This window comes from Physcomitrium patens, chromosome 17 (assembly GCF_059467195.1).
Source record: "Physcomitrium patens ecotype Gransden chromosome 17, ASM5946719v1, whole genome shotgun sequence".
Classification (NCBI taxonomy): domain Eukaryota; kingdom Viridiplantae; phylum Streptophyta; class Bryopsida; order Funariales; family Funariaceae; genus Physcomitrium; species Physcomitrium patens.
Genome location: NC_143426.1, coordinates 9720925 through 9741613, shown reverse-complemented (window position 1 = coordinate 9741613; position 20689 = coordinate 9720925). Strand labels below are relative to the sequence as shown.

Here is a 20689-nt window from a genome sequence, read left to right as displayed (position 1 = left end):
TTAAATAGGATATGTGTATTATGAAATAGTTATAATTTAATGAAACAAGATTTTTTTTTGGTATTTTATATATATATATATATATATATTTATCTATTGAACTTCAAATTTGAGTTCAATTTATCATGGTTGAATTGTTTGGAGCTTTAAATTTGCTTTAATACTCAAAGATTCTGATTCATTTAAGATTCCACCATTAGATTCATTTTAATGAAATATGTAGCAATTGAATTCTGTATTAATTTCTTAACACGATGAAGATTAAATTTAAATTTAAAATTTAACATGCTTACAATAAATTTTGATAACTTTCAATGATCTTAAAATAAAAAAGCTGAAAATAATTTTAAAAATTTCTAAGACAAACATAAATACAATAAAGAATTTCATATAATAGCAGCTAGAGCTTATGAGGATTTAAAATAACACTTAATGTCAGTTATTTGTTAACATGCTTACACAACACCCCCAACCAAAGATGTTCCTCTATGACCGAGTCGTCGGAGCCAGGCGCGGTTGCAGGCCCCTATTTTCCAAAAACCAGTTCTCAACGGTTCTCATGGTAACCGGATCGCACAGGTTCTCAAAGGATCTCACCGGTTCTCATGGTAACCGGATCTCACAGGTTCTCAACGGATCTCACCCGTTCTTATGGTAACCGGATCGCACAGGTTCTCAACGGATCTCACCCGTTCTCATGGTAAGCGGCAAGAGGATATGCGATCCCATAGATGATACAGCCGCATCATCCAAAAGCATAGATTTCGAAATCTAGAACTGGAAGAGATGGATGGAGGGAAGGGAAGCAAGGAAGAGAGGCTCCATTTTGCAGAGTGGGCTCGCTCTGCTGGGACACATACAGACACACACATTTTGCAGGGTCTCGGTTCTGCGTTAGGGTTTGCAGCGAAGGCGATGGCAGCGATTGCAGCTTCCATGGGGAACGGCTCGCACGTTATGGACCCCGCACCGTCATCGTCGCCTAACGGTGAGGCTGATGCTGCTGTGCGAGAAATTTCGCAAAATGGTGATGTCTCTGATGATCCCGGTGGCGTTGAGGCGATTGATGGAGGTGAGCAGGCTGGAGGTGCCGAGGGGAGGAAGGCTAAGGAGGCAGAGAGGAGGAGGCGCAGGCGGACGAAGAAAAAGAAGGGACCTAAGAAGGAATTGACTCAGACAGCGGATCAGTCCGAGGACAATCAGAATGTTGATGAGGTGATTTGTTTATTTCTTTTATGTTTTGGTGTTCGCAGGGAAAAATAATGTTGATTTTCGTGTCGACCCTCGATAGGAATGATAGATTTTTGTGCCAAGGGTTTATTGACGGATGTAGGTGATTTTATTTGTTTGCGGTATTTTTATACTGCAGGATAGTATTGAATTTCGTCTTTGTTGGTTGGGGTTTTTCCCCCTAGCGTAGTAACGCGGAAAGTTTGTTTCTCAGAGTGTTTGATTCTGGCGGGCCTAATTCAATCATGGTGCGGGATTCGTTATCTGCATGATAATCCGTTGATGGTGGGTATTGTATGCGTTGCCAAGTATGAATGCCAGAGAAAATTTTCTGTTAGAAATATAGCACTGTCTTTCAACCTGTGTAGTTAATCGATTGAGCTGAGGAGAGTCGCCCATTTAACTGGACCACTGTTTGAGGCCCAAAAGGACTCTGTTCATACTATTGAAAGAGCTACACTCGGAAAGAGCCTGTATTGGATATAATCAACCTCTGCATGGAGTGTTTTTGGGTTTCATCTTTTTCCCAAGTTATATGTTGTAAACACCTGTTACTCTTTTTTCATTTTCAAGAATTTTCCTTTGTTGAGGCTGATGAAGTGCGTTTATCCTTTGTGATAGCAGCCTGAAGAGAAGGTGATGGTTGAATATATATCAGCAAAGCCCGCCTTTGAGGACGCAGATGGGAATATGGATCCCGCTATACAGGATTTCTTGAGGGTTTTTGAAAAATTTTCAATTCCAGAAGAGATGTTTCAAGAAACAATTAAGGTACGCACGTTCTTTTCGATTTGAAGATCTTACATGTCTCACTTATCTTAATAACAGAAACTTACAAGATTCGGTTTGTTAGTTTGCTATAGAACTTCAGTTGCAATGGCTGGTAAACTCCTACACTTGCTATGAGCTCCTTCGTATCATAGCTCAAACGACTAAAAATCTATATTGTTGTAGATTTAGATTACAGTTTTGCAGATCGTGGATATTACTTGGCTCATTAAACTTCTTTATGGTCCTAAAATTCCTTTATTTAACTTACTAACTTTCTCCTTGTCAATCCATCTATTTGTAGCGGTCTTAGAGACATTGATCAGTGATGGGATCACGTCAAGATTCTCATATTCGGATTATTTATTTATTTGTTTTTGATAAAGCAGAATAATGAGCCAGAGGAAACTCAAATAGATGAGCCGAAGAAGAAAAAGAGCGATTCAGATGATTCAGACGACGAAGATGATGATAAAGACAAAGAGAAGAGTTTATCGAACAAGAAGAAAAAGGTGAGCTTTTCGTTTGAAACGCCGCGACTTATTGCCACTTAACTGTGCGTTTATTTTGTGTTACGAAATTGGACCTTTTATCAACCCGCTCCATTTACGACTCTCATTATGGTTGGATTTGATTTACATGGACAGCTGCAACGAAGGATGAAGATCGCTGAGCTGAAGCAGCAATGTATGAAACCTGATGTTGTCGAGGTAAACGTTTTGCCCATTTTGCTAGAGTAGTTGCCAGTTAAAGAGGCTTATCGGAAGCGTTCCCTCTTCAAGTTGGTTGACTTATGGGTTGGGTCTGCAGCTCATACGTATTTACTCGTCGCCCCTGAATCTAGATCTGTGTGTGCGTTGGCATCACAAACTTCGATTTGTTTGTCATAGATTGTGCTTGTTTAAGGGGGTTGCTCATGCGCTAACAATCGTCATTGGTGGTCTTTGTGTCTGAAATAGGTTTGGGATGCAACTGCTGCAGATCCACGTCTTCTTGTTTTTCTGAAAGGTTATCGTAACACAGTTCCCGTTCCAAGGCATTGGTGTCAAAAGCGAAAGTTTCTACAGGTTAATCACACTACTCTTGAAACTTATATACTAGGGAACCGACGTTCCATGCCCTTGGAACTGATTGGAGATGTCCAGAGAGCACAAAAAGCCCGTGTCTGGGTGGTTGTACGTAACAGAAGTTTACAGACGGGGAGCTGTCATTGCCTCTTATTTGGTACATGTGGTTTCTGCAGGCTGCGGTTCATCACCATGTCTGAATAATGGACGGACGAATGGTATGGTGGTGGCAGTGGAGGAGAGCCTCCTGTTATGATGATTTTCTTGTGTCAACTCTACTCTAGACTCTTGTTCTGTCCGTGACCTGCAGTGTTGTACTTCCTGGCTGCTGACGTATGTACTTAGATGGGATGTATGTTTGAAAGCCTGCGTCGTTATGGTAGACCATTATAAAAGTGTGGATCTTATAAATCAGTTTCAATTAATATGTAAAATGCATGCAGATCATTCTACAGTGTAGTCATTCACCTGTAGTCACATGATCAGTGCTCTCTTATGTCCGAAGCACTTCAAGAAGCTATTTGTAGGTAGCCGGCGGCTCTCTTCGTTTTCATCTTAGTTGTCTGATCGGATGTTATGATTCTGATTCTGCAGAATTTGCTGGACGTGCAACTTCTTCCATGTCGATATGTGTAGTATTTGTGAACAATCTAATATAGCGCAGAATGTCCATCCGTATACACAATTTAGGTGTAAACACGATAGTTTTGTCTGGTAGATGACTAGGTACTGAGACTAGAGGTAGGATATAGTAGTTTTGCCTTGCGTATATCTGGTGTGTGCCTGGTGATATTATTACTTGATTTTTTCACCTACATACACATGTTCCAGATATTACACCTCAAAAATGTGACGTATTGAGTTTTTTGTTTCTGATTTTGCGTCAAGCGGATTTGCAGTTCTGACTGTACTTGTGCTTTCAGGGGAAGCGTGGTATAGAGAAACAACCTTTTCAGCTTCCCGATTTTATCGCGGCAACTGGGATCGAGAAAATACGACAGGTGAGTGTGATTTTTTTAGCACGTGTCATCTGCTGTAATTCTTACTAATCCTTACGGTTCAGGAGGTTGTCTTGTGATCGTTCAGGAGGTTGTCTTGAAACTTGGAGCAATCAGATTGTATAACAGAACGATCATTATTACACCTTTCTAAAACCGATTTTCCTTGTCTTTTCTTTCCTAGTAATGAATTTTAGGAAAGCGAGGTACATCTGAAAACTTTCTTGGTGTTGGCACAATGCTGCCACTAGGGTTTTGATTGTGTAATACGTGGTAACAAGTTTGATTGCTCTAAATTCAATTTCGGAGGCATGATTTGGAGGTTTAATTCTATTTCTGCTTTCGTAGACGTGAGATCAATCGTACTCAATCAGAACTTAGTGATACAATTTGCTCCGTAGTCATGTCATGTTATGTCATCAATTGAATATTTTATGCTATGGGCTATCAGGCTTACATTGAGAAGGAAGACAGCAAGAAGCTCAAGCAAAAGCAGAGGGAGAAAATGCAGCCTAAGATGGGAAAGATGGACATCGATTATCAGGTTATTTAACGCGTCACATGCCTCTCATTGTCGAGTTATTATGAAAATGGTCATAATTGTTGTTTGGTTCATTAGATTCTTCGCAGAAGATTATAGAGTATACGGAGAGCCAAGATGGGTTTGTATTGATACATGTTTCTTGTGATCCGCAGGTTCTTCATGATGCTTTTTTCAAGTATCAAACCAAGCCGAAGCTCACCCATCATGGTGATCTTTATCATGAGGGGAAAGAGTTTGAGGTACTTTTCTCACACATAGATATCATTTTATTGTATGGTTCTGTGTGGTCGCAGTGACCTGCGTCTTAGGAAACCTACGGAATGTCAAATGGCTTGATGATTCCAAGCATACATGATAAGGCGAACTCCCTGTGATGAAAGGATGAAGCAAAAGATAAATTTGAAGAACGATGTCTATCTGCTTTAGATTCTTAGTACATTCAACATTTTTTGGACGTCTTGCTGAGCTGAAGATGAGTTGATGCACGAGTCATCAGAGAATGATTTCCTAATTATGGGGTTTGCAAGCCGCAGGATTTGTTAGGTATCCTATTCTAATTTTACATTTGTATTGATTGTTTTGTTTGACTCAGGTCAAACTTAAGGAGATGAAACCTGGCCAACTATCCCAGGAACTCAAGGAAGCACTTGGCATGCCAGATGGTGCGCCTCCTCCTTGGCTTATCAACATGCAGGTGCGTGCAGTTGCTCTCCACTCTTGTGAAGTTAGGGAGTAAATCTTTTTCTTTTTACTCAACATTACACGTGTAACCTGAACTTTTTACTGTTATGAATGAAGACTATTCTGCAAATTTTGTTTTTCATGCCTCTGTTAGTGCCTTTGGCTGACTTTGTCTGCGGTTTTTCTGCAGAGATATGGGCCTCCTCCTTCTTATCCTCATCTTAAGATTCCTGGATTGAATGCACCAATACCAGAGGGGGCCTCTTTTGGCTATCATGCTGGAGGCTGGGGCAAACCCCCTGTTGATGAGGTGGGTGTTCAACCAGCTGTGAAACACTAATGCGCGCAGTGACAGTATCCGCATTGTCTCAATAAGTCTCATGAACAGGAATTTATTGATTTATTGATATTATTTATTTTTTTACTGCTTTGATTGGGTATGTACTTGTTGGCGTGGTGGTAGTGAATTTAAAGATTACAGATTCTGTATCCATGTGTCGTCTAATATGCGTATGTTCTGGATCCTAATCTGCCTAACTTAGACAACATTTGGTGCCAAAGTTCAGCGATTCACATTGTTATGATCGTTTGGGCTGCAGTATGGGCGACCTTTATATGGAGATGTATTTGGTGTTCAGCAAGCAGAGACTGAGACATATGAGGTAGAATGATTACCAGTTTTCCGACCTTTTTTCAGTGATACTAATGTTTTTTGCCCTGATGCTCAACTGTGAGGAATGGATTTATTGATCTGTTTGTCTACATGTGTTCTGATCGTACAACCACCTGTGTCATTTTTCTAATTGCCTTCCTTATTCCTGCGTCTCTGATAGAATATATTTTTACAAGATTTTTTTGTCATGAGTGTTTTCTAGGATGAACCAGTCGACAGGACTAAACACTGGGGTGACCTGGAGGAGGAAGAAGAGGAGGAAGAAGAGGAGGAAGAAGAGGAGGAAGGTGCTGAGCTTGGAGAGGACGAAATGGCAGATGGGGTTTCGTCTGTTGATACTATCTCAACGTACGTGTGTATATTATTGAAATCTAATGCCTTCTTGACTTAGTAGTGAGAAATGACAAAGCGACTGCAGTTTCCATGTATTCTGGCTTTCTCAGTTGCACTTATTCACTCAATTGCTATCTTCATGCACGTTTCATGCAGTAACTTTTTATGTTTATATACTAGTTTTTCCTTTCAGGAATCACTGTATTGTTAGTTGTGACCCTATTATATGGTTTTTTCTTTCTTTTTCTTTTTCTTTTTCTTTTTCTTTTCTAACACGCAAATTCACTTGCTTTGAGCAGTACACCAACGGGCGTGGAGACGCCAGATGTTATTGACCTTCGGAAGGCACAAAGGAAAGAACCTGAGAAGCAGCTATATCATGTAAGTAGTATGCACTGCCGTGAATTTTGCTTAGTAGCGCTTTAAGATGACTTTTCTATTTTCTATTTTCTATTTTCTTTTAATCCTTTACCTCCTTTAGGCAATGAATACAGAAGCTTTAACTTGGATTTCTAATATTGAGCTGCCATTTGATATGGTGATTCAGGTTCTGGAGGAGAAAGAGGAGCGTGCCCAAGGAGGAACTATTTTGGGAACTAGTCATACGTACGTATTCAGTCTATCGGTGAAATTTATTTTTTGTGCTGGCATTCCTGATTCCTTCGCTCGGTATCTTGCACTCGAATTAAATGCTTACAATCCTTAAGGTCTGATCTTTCGTGGATTTTGGCTATGCAGATACGTACTGCCATCTGGGGACAAGGCAGCGGCTAAAAAGGTTAACGTCATTTTGCGTTTGGTTTTTCATCTTGGTGCCATATATTTTTGGATAAAAAGGATTGTTGTTCCATCGTACTTCGGTGGTCCCATGAATCGAATATGTGCCAGTGGCGTTCTTGCTTGTTGCGTACCATGTAAATTTTTTCAACGCTGCGCAGCTTTAGTGGCCACTGACGTAATGAGTTTTGGTTGGTTTTTCAGGGTATCGATCTACTTAAGAGTCAACGAACTGATAAAGTGGACATCACTCTCCGACCGGAGGAGTTGGAAGGACTTGATGATGTGGCCCTTGCAGCCAAGTACGGTCATCTTTTTGTTTTGTTTTGTTTTTATGTTTAATTCATGAACTATGCAGTTGGTAGTTATCTTCCATTGTTGTCTTATTATATTTCAAATACTATAAAGTGATTGCTTTTAAAATTTTAAGATTGATGAGTTAGGAAATCATGGGATGCAGGTATGAAGAGGCTAGTAATGAAGCCACTTTGGCTCAAGGAAGGGAAGATTTCAGTGATTTGGTTGCAGAGGTACACACTGCTCAATCTCGTCTTCTTTTGAATGTCTTTTTGTTCTATTGCATGTATTTTTTTTAATCTTTTGTGACGCAGTATATACATTTCCTGGAGTTTTTTCGTTTTTTTTTTCTGTAGTTTTAATGAACTTCATTGTTCTATCTTCAGGTGGAGAAGAAGCGGAAACGTAAGGCGCAAGAAAAAGATGGTAAAGCAAAGAAGCAAAAGGATTTCAAGTTTTAGCCCTGCAAAGAGATTTTGGTTTTCCTAGTTTTGAACTTGGCGGGCTATCGTTAGGCTCCATGAGCACTTTGTACAATCTGGACTTTTCTCAACACTTCCACGTATGCTTGAGTTCTCGAGAACCTCAGGGACCCTTTCTGAGACCACAGAATGAATTCGATTGGAACGAGGATATAGGGAACACATAGAGTTGACCAATCTTAGCCGCAATTGTAACCTGGCGGCGAATTTCTTCTCTCTGAATTACACAACACTTTATGTGTTGGAAGTTCAAAAAGCGCATTCCTTTTGAGGATTATCAGATTTTCTACCAAGATTTCTCGCTTTGAATTGTTTTTCGATTTCAGCGTGTCCCTACATTTCTCTACGTCATGAAACCGATTTAGCTGCTTACGTTGTGTCCAACGCATTCCTGATGCGATTGTTTTGGAAGAGCTTCATAGCTACACTCTCTTGAGTGATGCTAGCGACGTAATTGCTTCGTTTTTTCGGATGAAGTTGTAGCACTGCCAACAGTTCTGCAACACGCTCCTTAAGATTTTCAAGGAATTTCGGACATGTGTGAAGGACCTGTCGACAGTCTTGGGTTCTAAGAACTGGTACCAACTCTCTCTGAAAGGCCCGCCCGTTACACAAAATGCTGTGGAGCATGGCAATCACTGCATACAATTAAAGCAAGTCTTACAAATTGTCCTTAGTTCTTACGACTGCATCAAACCAGTGCAGCAGCCATAACTTATGATCATAACCAGAGATCTATGGAGGGGCTAGACAGCAGAGTCATGTTCAACCACTCCATGCCCCATACTCTGGGGGGTGATCATAGGATATACATATATATATATATATATAAGAACTAGTGGAAACCCATGCTGTGGTTGCAAAAAAACAATATAAATTTCTAGTTGTAAATTAACCTTTTTGTTTGAAGCTTCATATGACGTGAAACTCCATATTGCATTCCATTCCACTATATTGCTCCACTCCTGGTAACCTTGCAATGCTACTCTTGGCAATCCACAGCAACAACATACAGATTTTGATCAAATGTTGAATTATTGCTTCACTTTTGCCCCACTTTTGATGAAAACAATGAAATATGCAGAGATGAAATTTGTTTCCTCTGATTTATCCAGTCAATTTATCCCCTGAGTTCTTTTATATAAGATATATATATTTTGTTGTAGAGGTTCATTTCGAGGAGGAGACTCTCGTATGCAAGCAAGCATGAAAGGGCCTATAAAGCCACGTGGAATGAAGGTGGTTATAATGGGGACTCACTCACATCAAATGCAGTGTGGATTGATTCTCTCACTTAGGTCACAACGAGGTTGATCCAGCCCAGCCCCGCCCCTCCTCCTTCTTCATCTGCACGGTTTCTCACACTTTCATTCTCTTGCAACACTCACATCACACACGGCATCATCATCCCCATTCTGAACTCAACTTAGCATCGTTGTGCCCAGTTTCCGCTTCTCTTGCTCGCATTGCCCACGTACCCAAGTACTTGTGTGCGGCTCGTCGTGCAGCCTTGCTCTGGAGTCAGTCTCAAGCATGGTGGCCCCAAACCCAGTTCGGTGCTTTGGTGTGGGATGGTTGGGAACCATGCAAGCTGCGTTGTGAGGAATTGTTTTTGGGGGTGGGAGTGTGGGATTTGGATGCTTTTGGCGGTTTGAAGGTGGTGCTCAAGGATGCCGGTGCTGGGAATGGATGGTTGCTGGAAACTGGGGAGGAGAGGGTTTTAGTGAGGATTAGGGAAGGATTATGTCCCCAAGGGTTTATGGAGGGAGCCATGGCAGTGTAGTATTCAGCCTTTTCTGAGGCTCGCTCTCTGGATCGTCCTCCCGCATCGCTGGTGCTCATGGTGGGTTCCATAACCACCGCATGGTGTCCCAGATTTGGATCTCATTTGTTTTGCGCTTGTGGGTCATGATTTCCACCGTTTGTTTTTCTTTTCTTTTTAATGCGAAGGCAGCATTGAAACAAAACATGGATCTGTGGACCGTGTTTTGATCGTGCATGGTTTCTCTGGTTCATGCTTTGTCGCAGATCTTTGTATTGTTTCAATGCTTTTCGACTGTTTTGAACATTGTAATGGGTCAGTAAAAAGACTGTTAGGATGTTGAGCATGAGTTGTTTTTGATTGCATGAAACACGTAAACCAACAGATTATGGTACTATGATAAGGGCACAATGTGAATTTTTGATGAAAGAATGTGCTGAAATATTTAGTAGTAATGCAGTTCAATGTTTTTGTTTGTTTTTTAATTGCTTTTGTTGAATCAGAAGGCTTTTGCTATAATTTACGTTGAATAAATGCATGCATTGGTATAGACGTCGTTTATACGACATAATGAGAAAATTCTTTTGTTGATTATAATCACATGAACACAAATTCAGCATGTATAGCAAAACCAATTAATTAGGTTTACAACTGCAATTATTGTTATTATTATGTAGTTATGTGGTATTACGTGATTTTAAACATAAATTCAATATAAACTATATTGTTTATATATATATATATATATATATATATATATGTATATTTGTTTGTTTGTGAGTGAATATGTTAATAATTATGAGGTTTATATTTTAAGTTAAATTCTTATAATAACTTGTTACTATGTTTATTTATAAGAAAATCCTATCATGAAGAACTCAATGTTAAGGTTGGAGAATTCAGATTAAATGGTTTTTAAGAGAAAATTTGCTACTATGATTGAGAAACAAGTCCATATTGCTGTTCATCAGTACAAAAAGGCAAACATGAAAATTTGAAAATAATGTGAAAGTAAGAGACCTCAGCAGAAGATGACAAAGTCATGATGATTATGTGCAGCGTTTTTATATCTAAGACCTTTTGAATTGATGGTCATTTCCAGTGTTTTTAAAAGACAGTAACTGAATGCATTTGTAAATCTATGCATCTTTGCTATCAAAGTAGAATAAAGACAATACGATAAAATTTAATGAAGCATTACTGTGTAACAAAGATTTATTTTTAATATTTTGAAATGTAATTAAAGTAACACAGATATAACTTGATAATTTTCTGAGATTTCAGGGAAATGAAGAATAATTTTCTTTAAAGTTGCTGGAAAGGAAAGATGGAAGCTCAAAGTCACACAGTAGGAGATGTTTTTCTCGGTTATAACAGATCTATTTTATCTGGAGCATTACGTTCTACTCAGGTAGGGATTTATTTGCACCATTATTCGTTACTCACAAGCTTGTATGTTTTGATTTATCACACAAATTTTACTCAAATTCATTTCTTCAATTAACTGTTATTAATGGACAATATATTTTTATAAGGATTAGTCTGTACCATACCAATCCCAAGAAAATCACATTTGTACAATTTAAAATGTTATTAATTATTACTTCTTTTATCTAAAGTTTTTGACAAGTCCAACTTTTAAGATTTATATTTAAATTAACAACATAAAATGTTTTTTTTTCTTCATTAATATTTCGTGAACTTTTGATAGTTAGTGAGCTATTAACTAATATGATATGTATATCTTAAATTAATTCTTTTGAACATTTATTATCTTATTTTTATTATTGTATTTAGAATATTTATTATTGTATTTTGATATACATTTCATCACAATGAAATGTTTGAACCATATATTATATTTTCATTCTACTAAAGTTTATGTATGTACTACTAGACATGTGTGTGTATGTGTGCATTTTTGTATATTCAATTGTTTACAAAGTTCATTTTAAAAAAAAAATTTATCATAGAAACACAATAAGAATTAACTTTTAAAAACATTGATGATTTATAATTCAAGTTTTTATGTTTATAAAGAACTAAAAATCATAAGAATAGTACAAAGGATAAACCAAAAAACACAAAACGATTACTAAACAGAATGTGTAATTATAAAGGAATTGCATAATCACGTATTACATATTTTAAAAAATAAAAAATATATTCAGTACAGAAAAACATGAAAAAATTATAAAAATATATTTGTAGGAAAAAGAAGAAGCTATAAAACAACAAACAAACTGTAAAAAACGACCTAGATTTTTCGAACTTCTTGCAACAGTAGCTGGACAATTTCTTCAAAATGATGGAGATTTTGAAGGAAATAGTGAATTTATTGACCCCAAAGGATTTTCAAATGATTGCAAGCGTCTAATGCTGGACACCGAAGCTTCACATTTGGTAGAAGTAAGCATGCAACAATCTCCAAAAGAATCTTCACAAACATGCAATAAACCTCAAAGTTCCAATCTAGATTTTCACAAAAATCAAAAGAAAATTGAAAACATGGGTAGTTGCAATTGTGTAAAATTACCAAAATGTGATTCTCTCATACTATGCAATCTTCCAATTCCTTCTTTTGTGAAAAACATAATGAATCATGAAGCTATGCACCAATCAAATGAAATTCCTATAAATAAACATGTCAGTATATAAACATTTTTTAACTTCTTAAAAATACATTATGGTTTACTATTTGTTAGATTATTCATATATATATATATATACTTTTTTTTTGAAATTTATTTACATGTATGTATATGTCTAATTATTTATTTTGAAAAAAATATTATTGAAATGATGCAGATTCCAATTCCAACAAATTGCCAGCTTAACCTCAATATCCATTGCCAAGAGGATATGTTTATGAAACATGATTGTAGTCAAGCAACTGTTGAAGGTGGAAATAACGTTGTTGAAAATGAACAATATATTATTTCTAAAGACCCATCATTAAACAATGACAATGCAAGCAATATTACAAAGCTTTATAATCAAATAAGGGGAGAAAATTTATCACAGGAGGCCATGAACAGAAGCCAACAACAAGTTTATACATTAAGTCAATCACATGATCCGATTTGTGAAAGTTTCAATTTGTTTCATGATTTGCATTTGAATTTTGAAGGCCTTCAGGCAATAAGCAGTTTTTTTAACAACAAAAATAGTGAATCTAAAAACATTGATGCATGTAAAAATACTTGTTTTTCAAAAAAAGAAAACCTTGAGATTTTATGTGATGATTCATTGAATGTACAAACCACAGAAAAAGAACACAATGTTCTAATTAAATCTTTAATTTCTGATTCGAAACATTTGGGTTGTATAAACCCTTCTCGACCAATAAATTCTGTAGAAAATATGGATTATCTTAATTGCAAAACTATAGAAATGGAGGATGTCAAAAGCTTTATAAAAGATCATGACAAGGAAAAAAAATTACAATGTGATGAAATTGAAAGAACAAGAAAAAAACAATTTTCTCAAGAGTCTTTTTATGATGAAATTATGAATAATCCACCAGAAGATATCAAAAGTGGTATCAAACCTTGTGAAACAACTACAAATAGCAACAATGCATTGAAATTACAAAAAAATCAACCACATGAAGACGACCCAAAACCTATGGGTAATATTCAAAATGATTTTTTGTGTGTATTTTATACACTTCAATTGATTATAAATTTATGTTTCTTTTGCATTCATTCATGAAAACACACATCTTGATGTTTACTTGATTAATGTATTTTATATTCATCTCTTAAAATAATTATGTTGTATCATAAATCAATAAAATTTATTTGACATAATTTTTTATTAAGTACTTCAAATTAGTTTTACGTATGGTGATGCTTTGTTAATATATAGAGAATGTAGCACCTACCAAACAAGCATTCTTTAATGGAATAGCCACTTGTACAAGACAAAGAACAAGTCGAAGAATACCGCTAAAGCGAAAGCAATTTGAAGATGGTAATAAATGTTCTTTAGAGCCTCAAATGAATACCAATTATCCAATTAATGTAGAATATAATGCGGTTTATGGGGAACCTCCTGCTGCTGCAGCAAAACTCCGTAGAGGTAAATTCAAACCTCCAACAATGGACTTGTGATAAATTTACTACATTATTGAATAGTTTTAAAAAATGAGTGTGATTTAACATACTTCAATAATATATATATATATATATTTATGATGTCCGCCAGATTTTATTTTTCAATATTGGGAATTTTTCATATATACATCAAGGTTTTGTATTTAATTTCATCTTTGACGTTTCAAATTATAAATATATGAGTTCATTTCTTTTCTTGTTAATGTAAAACTGTTGTTTTTCTACAACTAAAGCAGCAAGTGTGGCATTGTCACCGAACTCCAAAGGAGCTGCAAAAATTTCCACTAAAAAATTTGTTGAACCCCATGGTAATATGAATTCATAATGAAATAAATATAGATTAAATATATATATATATATTATAAAACCAATGTGCCTCCACTTTTTGGATGGTGACAAGTGTCATGTATTTATTTATTTATTTATTTTAATTAAAAAATAAACTTGGTTTTTGTAATTATTCATTTATTGTTCAAGCGATATGTTTTTTATTTATGTTTTTCATTGCAGTTAAATTTGGCATTAACTCATTTACAATACCGGAGTTTTTTGTGGACCTTCCTGAATCTGCATCGATATCAACTCTAAAAGTATGTAGTTTTCATCTGTTATTTCAATTACCCATTTCAAAAAACATTGAAATAATATCATTATTATTATAATAAATTTCATCTTGTCAATTCAAAATAATAAAAAAATTGATTAAAACAAGAACAACTTATTCTTTAAAAAACCAAGAGAAACAAAAGAATATGTATGTATATTTGTATATATACATACATACATACATACATACATACATAAATACAAACATGGTGTATATATAGATGAGAAAGAAAGGGTGAATTCTACAATAGTATTCTACAATAGATGGAGGATGTTAAACATGTAGGAAGGTGGAGGGTGGATGTGGGGTAAGCAGGAGGCAATCATGGAAGCAACCATGCGTTTGCTTGAGGGACCTCTCCGTGTGAGAGTCCTCATGCACGGCAACAAGGTCATGGATGAAGGTGCCACACTTCTACAATCCGGCATCATCTCCTCCTCTTCATCCACCCCTCCTCCTCATCTCAACTATAACTCTAATTCTAGCCTTCACCTCCCAATGGATGCCGTGAGCTTCATGTTGGAGCCTAGTTCTAGTCCATCGTCACCATGTGCCATGTTCGACAACCATGCCTTTCAATTGCACTCTTCATTGTCTCCTTCTGCCAAAGATTTAAGGACTTCTTATGTCCATGGTGCCAACCACATTGATCCATTGCCTTTGCCGCGGTAAAACCTCTCTTCCTATTTCTCTTCCTACTCACTAATTTTTTGTGCTTCTATTTATTATTCATAGTACTATGTTACCTATCACTTTGTTCCTTATTATTGTTGTTGTTGTTGTTGTTGTTGTTGTTGTTATTATTAGTATTTGTTTTCTTCTTTTCAAGCATGTTCCCTTTGGAACTTTTAATTGTAAATTCTATATTTTTTCTTGATTGTTGCATAAAATGCTTTTCCATGACATGCAAGTTTTGCTCTCTTGTTTTGAGATTTTTTACAAGATTTGATATTTGTGATGAATGTCATTTAAAGATGTAGGTTCCAAGCTTATGGTATTTCAAGCTACTCTCATTTTCAAGAGATAGAAGCAAGCAACCGAGGTAATATAGAAACATATATATATATATATATATATATATATATACACATACACCTACACATCTCACAAACATAATAATATATACACCAAAATTATAATCAATGGTTCTTTGATCCTTCAAAATATATATTTTTTGGTTATGATTTTTATATTTAAATTTTCATAAAATAAAGGATGGATTAAGAAAGAAAGAAGTAAATTGTAGGGAGAAGCAACATATTGGCTACCAAATCAAATTTAACGGAACGGATGGCATTGTTGCCACACTCCATGCGTGTGGCGGCTGTGGAAGCTCTTGCTGCCATCCGTGCCCAAGCAGATTCCAATCGGCGATCAAAGAATGATGAGACACCATTTGGGTGTAGCTATGGTGGTAGAGGTGGGAGTAAAGGAATAGGATTAGGGTTAGGATTGGAGGAGTGTGGGACAAAGCCTATGGTAGTGCACTACCATCCACATGGAAGGGTGGGCATGCATGGAGGAGGTCTTGCCTTAGTGCCTCTACCTACTAAGCCTCGCCCTTTAGACATCACAAAGCGTCGAGTTCGTCGCCCTTTTAGTGTTGTTGAAGTGGAAGCACTTGTTCATGCCGTAGAGAAGTTGGGCACGGGCAGGTACAATAACTATAATAGACAATGAATTAATGTTTTTGTTGATAGAATAACATTTTATATTTATTTGATTATTTTCTCTTATGATACTTTAGTGACGTGTTGAAAAAGAATCAACTAGATTAGCATGTAGGTTTGTTATTTATTGTTGGTTTTTAATAGATAGAAGATTTATAGTATTAATTAAATTTTGTACCAATCCTTTATGTTTGTTGTTATGATAAGGTGGCGAGATGTGAAAATTCAAGCATTTGAACAAGCTAAACATCGAACTTATGTAGATCTCAAAGTAAGTACATTGTTCATATCATAAAATTCATTTTTACGCATTAGAACATATATATACTATTTTGGCTTCTAAACAATGAATTCAATCATATCACGCAAGTTATTTTAACTTATTGATAGTTTCCACATCAAAATAGTTATACATGAAAGATTATTTATTTTTATTTATTTATTTTTTAAAAAATTTGGTCCATTGAAAAGGATAAATGGAAAACTTTGGTCCATACGGCACGTATTGCCCCTCACCAAAGGAGAGGAGAGCCAGTTCCACAAGAGTTATTAGAAAGGGTGACACGGGCTCACACTTACTGGACTACTCAGGCAGCTAAACAACAAGCAGAATTAGACTGTTGATTTTTGTGAATTGAAGGATATACAATGAATACAATTTGGGAAGACTAAAAATTCTTGACTGTCATTGAAGCACAATTGTCAATGTCTACCAAATTCTAGTCCAAATAAATTTTACAAAAATAGATGGCATTGGAATTCAAAAATCATGTTGCTCCACTGTTTTAAATGCATCATGTACTGACGCAAATATATCCAATACTGTCAATTTTGTCATTGTAAATGCTTTCAGTTTATGATTGTTGGTTTGTAGAATCAACAAAAATAAATAAATAAATAAATAAATAAAATTGTTGGTTAAAAAAATTGGTTTCACTTTTATTTCATGCTGCATGGCGTATATAGTTTGTCACAAGTTGTAGTAAGATTAAACGACAAGTTTTCCTAAACATATTCCACTGAATACCAGAGCACCAAGCCATTTATTCGAAACAAACCTGCCAGGAAACAGTGCAATATCAGCAGAAAAAATTGATGCAGAAGAAGTAACCTGTATGACGACACGGACTGATCCCGTTCGATTGGGTGCATCATAAATACACAGTTACTAATTCCACAAAAGAGTCCATATACATGCGCACGTTTGATCATTGAAAATGATCTCTCTCTCGTCGCTCCAATCAACACTGGGAGTTTAAATCTTACAGGAATGAAATGACAATAATGCTGCCGTTCAAACAGACTTACTTGTCATTGCAGTCAGCTCGACTTTGAGTGTCAACAGTGGAGATTTGCCATGCCAGGTGTCCAGCAGTAGCAGCTACACCAACATAGAATGGCCAGCCTGGTTTAACAAATCAGACAACATTTATCATAGAGTCGAAGAGCGAAAAAACCACAATCTAGAAAAAAGTAGTCTTCTATGAAAATAAAAATTGAACAAACGGCTCGCATCACTCTTTTACCGCTATTGCCCATACATAATGGCCACTCATCGAATATAAGAGTAAATGCCATTTAATCGAAGGTCAGAAGTACCATCAAAACATTTCAATGCTTAAATAGACTACAAAAGTTACCTAGGGCTGCGTTGTAGCCAGCAAGGCTCATGCCACTTATTGATGCAGTGCTGAACCCTGTGAGCCACAACCGAGTATCCTCGCCAAATCGTAGGGCCGTGGACTTGACACCAACCTTAGTGTCATCCATCTTATCTTGGTGAGCATATATTGTGTCGTATACAAGAGTCCAACCCACACCTGAGAGGTAAAGAGGAAGAGCGACTGAAGCGTCAAGACTTCCTCTTACTGCTGCCCATCCAAGCAACGCGCCCCAGTTGAATGTCAAACCCAAATACGCTTGTGGCTGCAACCAACGCCATCCTATTACCATATTTCTTGAATTGCTGGGTGTTTAAGTTACCAAGGAAAGAATTCCCTACTCTCCTACAAACCATTTACATCAAACAATCTACGCTTTCCAAAAATGGACCGTTTTCAAGAAAGGACAATGACTTGCTTGCGGAAAAAGTGCCTAGATACAGGTCTGATAGAATTGATACAGTACGTAGAAAGACATACTCGCAGGACCGTTGCTTACCCAAAATGTCCATCGCTTCATGAGAGGATACGTGCCTACAAGTAGTAACGATGAGGCTCCCAACACTTGGCTGCACGATCATAAATACTAGTGAAGAAATGCTAGACCGCTATACCACAGAACATAAAACACCCATGCTCATGAACTACATCAGATTAGAACACTTACGGCTTGAGCAAAGGACACAATTGAGAAAAAAGCCTAAAACAAATGCCACAGTGGTATTATGTACAGTGTTTAGCACCGTTAAGTAACAGATACAAAGCAAAGAAGAGAACAAGAAAGACCATAGGATAAAAATGTTCACGCAAACTCTCTACATACAACCAAGATTTGCTAATCCTGTACTTCGATTCTTTTTGCCCTTTTCAGAAACAACTTAAAACGCTTATGTTTTGGTATGTTTGTCATAAGAAAGGCGAACAGGCTGGCTACATTTAAAACCGAATGTTGCCCAAAAAACCATCACATACTTTTAAAATTCTCCTACATTCGTCCTCTGGTGCACCATCTTCAAGTCCATATTCGAAGGAAACACCTCACCTGAAGGTATTCAGCTGGAGCAAGATTCCCAATCCTAACAGTAGCTGAACTCCCAAGAATGTCAATCCTTGAAAAGGGGTCAGTGCCCCAGATACAATAGGTCGCAACCTAGTCCTCTCTACCTGCAATCGTCAAAATAACACATTTTATCGGCTTTTCAAAGGTACGAAGTTCAAATTCTGAGAATCGAATACTAAGCCCGCATCGGTATGAAGGTTATTACACACACACAATCCTCAATTATACAAGATTGAGTTGCTTCAAAGAAAACTTAGCAAAGTAGACGCAGGGGGGGGGGGGGGCTTCAATGACTTAAGCATATTTCATGCTGAATATGATGAATTTTGTAAGGCTCCCTCATCATGCTTCTCACCTTTCCATCAATGTCGCGATCCAGCAAATCATTGACAGTACAACCGGCGCCGCGCAAAAGTATTGCACCAACACCAAATAGCGAGAGCATTTTCAAATCAGGATACCCCCCAGCTTCCGCTGCTATAGCTATTGACCTGTGTAGGCAAAAGCCAGCGTCCAAACCAGCTCCCAAACTTAATCTTCTCTATTTTCCAAATAAGAAATCATATTTGAACAGTATAACTAGCAGACTCATTGTTGCCTGGGCACAATACGCTGCAATATCAACTCAAGCCTTCACACGAATCTAAAAACGCTTAGGCCGTTCGAGGATTTATTGAGAAGCAAAGCACAAACAAGGAGAGGTAAATTGTGATCCCTAAGCAGTTGCCTAAATCTACACAAGTAAACCATCCAAAATGAAAATTTTGTCGTTGTTATACAATCGTGATTACCAGAAGCAAGGCCACGCCAGCAGCCAAGTTCCGATAGGTTTGTCAAGACGCGCCAGATATGCGTATGGTCTGAGATGCTTGGGTACAACCTTTTCAATCCATGACACTCCAACACTTACTGTTGCATTTTCCTTCTTGGTTCGTGCAACCTCCTCTTCGGGTTCCTTTGAGACCTCCGCGTTGCTGCCAGTCGAAAACCGCGCTAATTCACACCTTCCGTAGTTACAGGGACTGGAAAATATCACATAGGGTGTTTCTTTACAGAAAATTTGCTCTCGCTTCAATCCTCGGTGAATATTGGAGTAAGTCCATAATTGACTGAGAGTAGGTCCTACTTGTGTTAATGTGTTCTGGAACTCTGAAGTATGCCAACGAGGTCTTACTTTGGTTATGGATTCTTCATCAGGCGCTGGAATCAATATACTATCGAAAACTGGTGTCCCTGGCATCTTTTCCAACAAGGAGCGACCTGAGACACTCGACGAAGAATTTACCTTATTTCTCGTTTCTCTAAATTTTCTAATATCGCTCTTGTCCCAAATATCTCTCTCATGTGTTCCAACGGAACTATCTTTCGCTCTCAGCTCATCGATGCCAAAGCGCTCAAACAGCAACAAAGCAGTTCCTACACGATTTGTGTGAGGTTGACAAATCTCCCTCAAATGCACATTATCATCGATAGGCTGAGGCCTGGCGGCATCTGCCGAAAAATTAACGTGTGCAGAGAGAGCCCTATTCGAACCCTGACAAAGTCGCCGCAGAAGCAATGAGAGCTTGGGATTACCGCGGACGAGAGACATGATTTCGATCAAGATAATAAATTCACTGTAGAAAACCTCATATCAGTCAAACCCATGTGCGTCTAAAAACTAAAAATCGTACCCAAAATGTCTCATAAACCTCCGTTCCGCTTCGTTCAAAATTGAACATGTACGTCCTAGACTCTCCACCGAAATCGCAACACGGCACAGCCATCGTCACCGCACCACGCGCCAACCCATCCACCGAATCATCACAGTTGTTCAACCTTGATGAACATAAATGCAAAACCCAATTCTACAAGAGTCAAAACTGAACAACGACGCTTTCTCCTCGGAGCTGAGATGCCACCGATGGCCAGGCAAACCCATGACCTTCCATTGAAATGTAGGAATTTCGTAGATTCTACAG

General features: G+C 37.3%; 3 protein-coding genes across 13 annotated transcripts; 2 read left to right on the top strand and 1 right to left on the bottom strand.

Annotated features, from left to right (window-relative positions):
- The first annotated feature begins 771 nt into the window (after window positions 1-771).
- On the top strand, window positions 772-8143 carry LOC112294758 (uncharacterized). 2 transcript variants are annotated; one of them, XM_024545561.3, is made up of 18 exons: window positions 772-1215; window positions 1855-2001; window positions 2388-2510; window positions 2646-2708; window positions 2958-3065; window positions 3989-4066; window positions 4515-4607; window positions 4760-4846; window positions 5200-5301; window positions 5479-5598; window positions 5888-5950; window positions 6164-6309; window positions 6594-6675; window positions 6842-6900; window positions 7033-7072; window positions 7276-7373; window positions 7532-7601; window positions 7755-8143. In XM_024545561.3, exons 1-18 carry the CDS (start codon window positions 787-789, stop codon window positions 7827-7829), a joined length of 1983 nt encoding a protein of 660 aa, XP_024401329.1. In that variant the 5' UTR covers window positions 772-786; the 3' UTR covers window positions 7830-8143. The 2 variants fall into 2 exon arrangements, with proteins under 2 accessions (XP_024401329.1, XP_024401328.1); XM_024545560.3 differs by having other exon boundaries at window positions 1852-2001.
- A 649-nt stretch (window positions 8144-8792) lies between these two features.
- On the top strand, window positions 8793-16775 carry LOC112294623 (uncharacterized). 10 transcript variants are annotated; one of them, XM_024545295.3, is made up of 13 exons: window positions 8793-9693; window positions 10516-10623; window positions 10897-11023; window positions 11824-12021; window positions 12421-13243; window positions 13483-13695; window positions 13964-14038; window positions 14241-14320; window positions 14653-15005; window positions 15312-15379; window positions 15584-15992; window positions 16215-16278; window positions 16479-16775. In XM_024545295.3, exons 3-13 carry the CDS (start codon window positions 10940-10942, stop codon window positions 16629-16631), a joined length of 2520 nt encoding a protein of 839 aa, XP_024401063.1. In that variant the 5' UTR covers window positions 8793-9693; window positions 10516-10623; window positions 10897-10939; the 3' UTR covers window positions 16632-16775. The 10 variants fall into 10 exon arrangements, with proteins under 10 accessions (XP_024401063.1, XP_073396421.1, XP_073396420.1 ...); XM_073540320.2 differs by having other exon boundaries at window positions 10502-10623; XM_073540319.2 differs by having other exon boundaries at window positions 10488-10623.
- A 143-nt stretch (window positions 16776-16918) lies between these two features.
- LOC112294626 (4-hydroxybenzoate polyprenyltransferase, mitochondrial) lies at window positions 16919-20632 on the bottom strand. Its single transcript, XM_024545301.3, has 7 exons — window positions 19520-20632; window positions 19084-19219; window positions 18711-18832; window positions 18168-18237; window positions 17648-17933; window positions 17316-17412; window positions 16919-17065 (listed from the first exon to the last, which is right to left on the bottom strand). Exons 1-7 carry the CDS (start codon window positions 20317-20319, stop codon window positions 16996-16998), a joined length of 1581 nt encoding a protein of 526 aa, XP_024401069.1. The 5' UTR covers window positions 20320-20632; the 3' UTR covers window positions 16919-16995.
- Between the last annotated feature and the right edge of the window lie 57 nt (window positions 20633-20689).

Excerpts from the sequence above, each read along its gene's own strand:
- LOC112294626 (XM_024545301.3), bottom strand. The coding sequence starts at position 20,319 with ATGTCTCTCGTCCGCGGTAATCCCAAGCTCTCATTGCTTCTGCGGCGA. Across the intron at positions 18,833-19,083 it reads ATCGCGACATTGATGGAAAG|GTAGAGAGGACTAGGTTGCG; the intron begins GTGAGAAGCATG and ends TGACGATTGCAG. Across the intron at positions 17,066-17,315 it reads CGAGCTGACTGCAATGACAA|GTTTGTTTCGAATAAATGGC; the intron begins GTAAGTCTGTTT and ends GTTTCCTGGCAG.
- LOC112294623 (XM_073540322.2), top strand. The coding sequence starts at position 10,940 with ATGGAAGCTCAAAGTCACACAGTAGGAGATGTTTTTCTCGGTTATAAC. Across the intron at positions 14,321-14,652 it reads CATCGATATCAACTCTAAAA|GAGGCAATCATGGAAGCAAC; the intron begins GTATGTAGTTTT and ends TGGGGTAAGCAG. Across the intron at positions 15,006-15,311 it reads GATCCATTGCCTTTGCCGCG|ATGTAGGTTCCAAGCTTATG; the intron begins GTAAAACCTCTC and ends TGTCATTTAAAG.
- LOC112294758 (XM_024545560.3), top strand. The coding sequence starts at position 787 with ATGGATGGAGGGAAGGGAAGCAAGGAAGAGAGGCTCCATTTTGCAGAG. Across the intron at positions 2,709-2,957 it reads TGAAACCTGATGTTGTCGAG|GTTTGGGATGCAACTGCTGC; the intron begins GTAAACGTTTTG and ends TGTCTGAAATAG. Across the intron at positions 6,310-6,593 it reads TCTGTTGATACTATCTCAAC|TACACCAACGGGCGTGGAGA; the intron begins GTACGTGTGTAT and ends TGCTTTGAGCAG.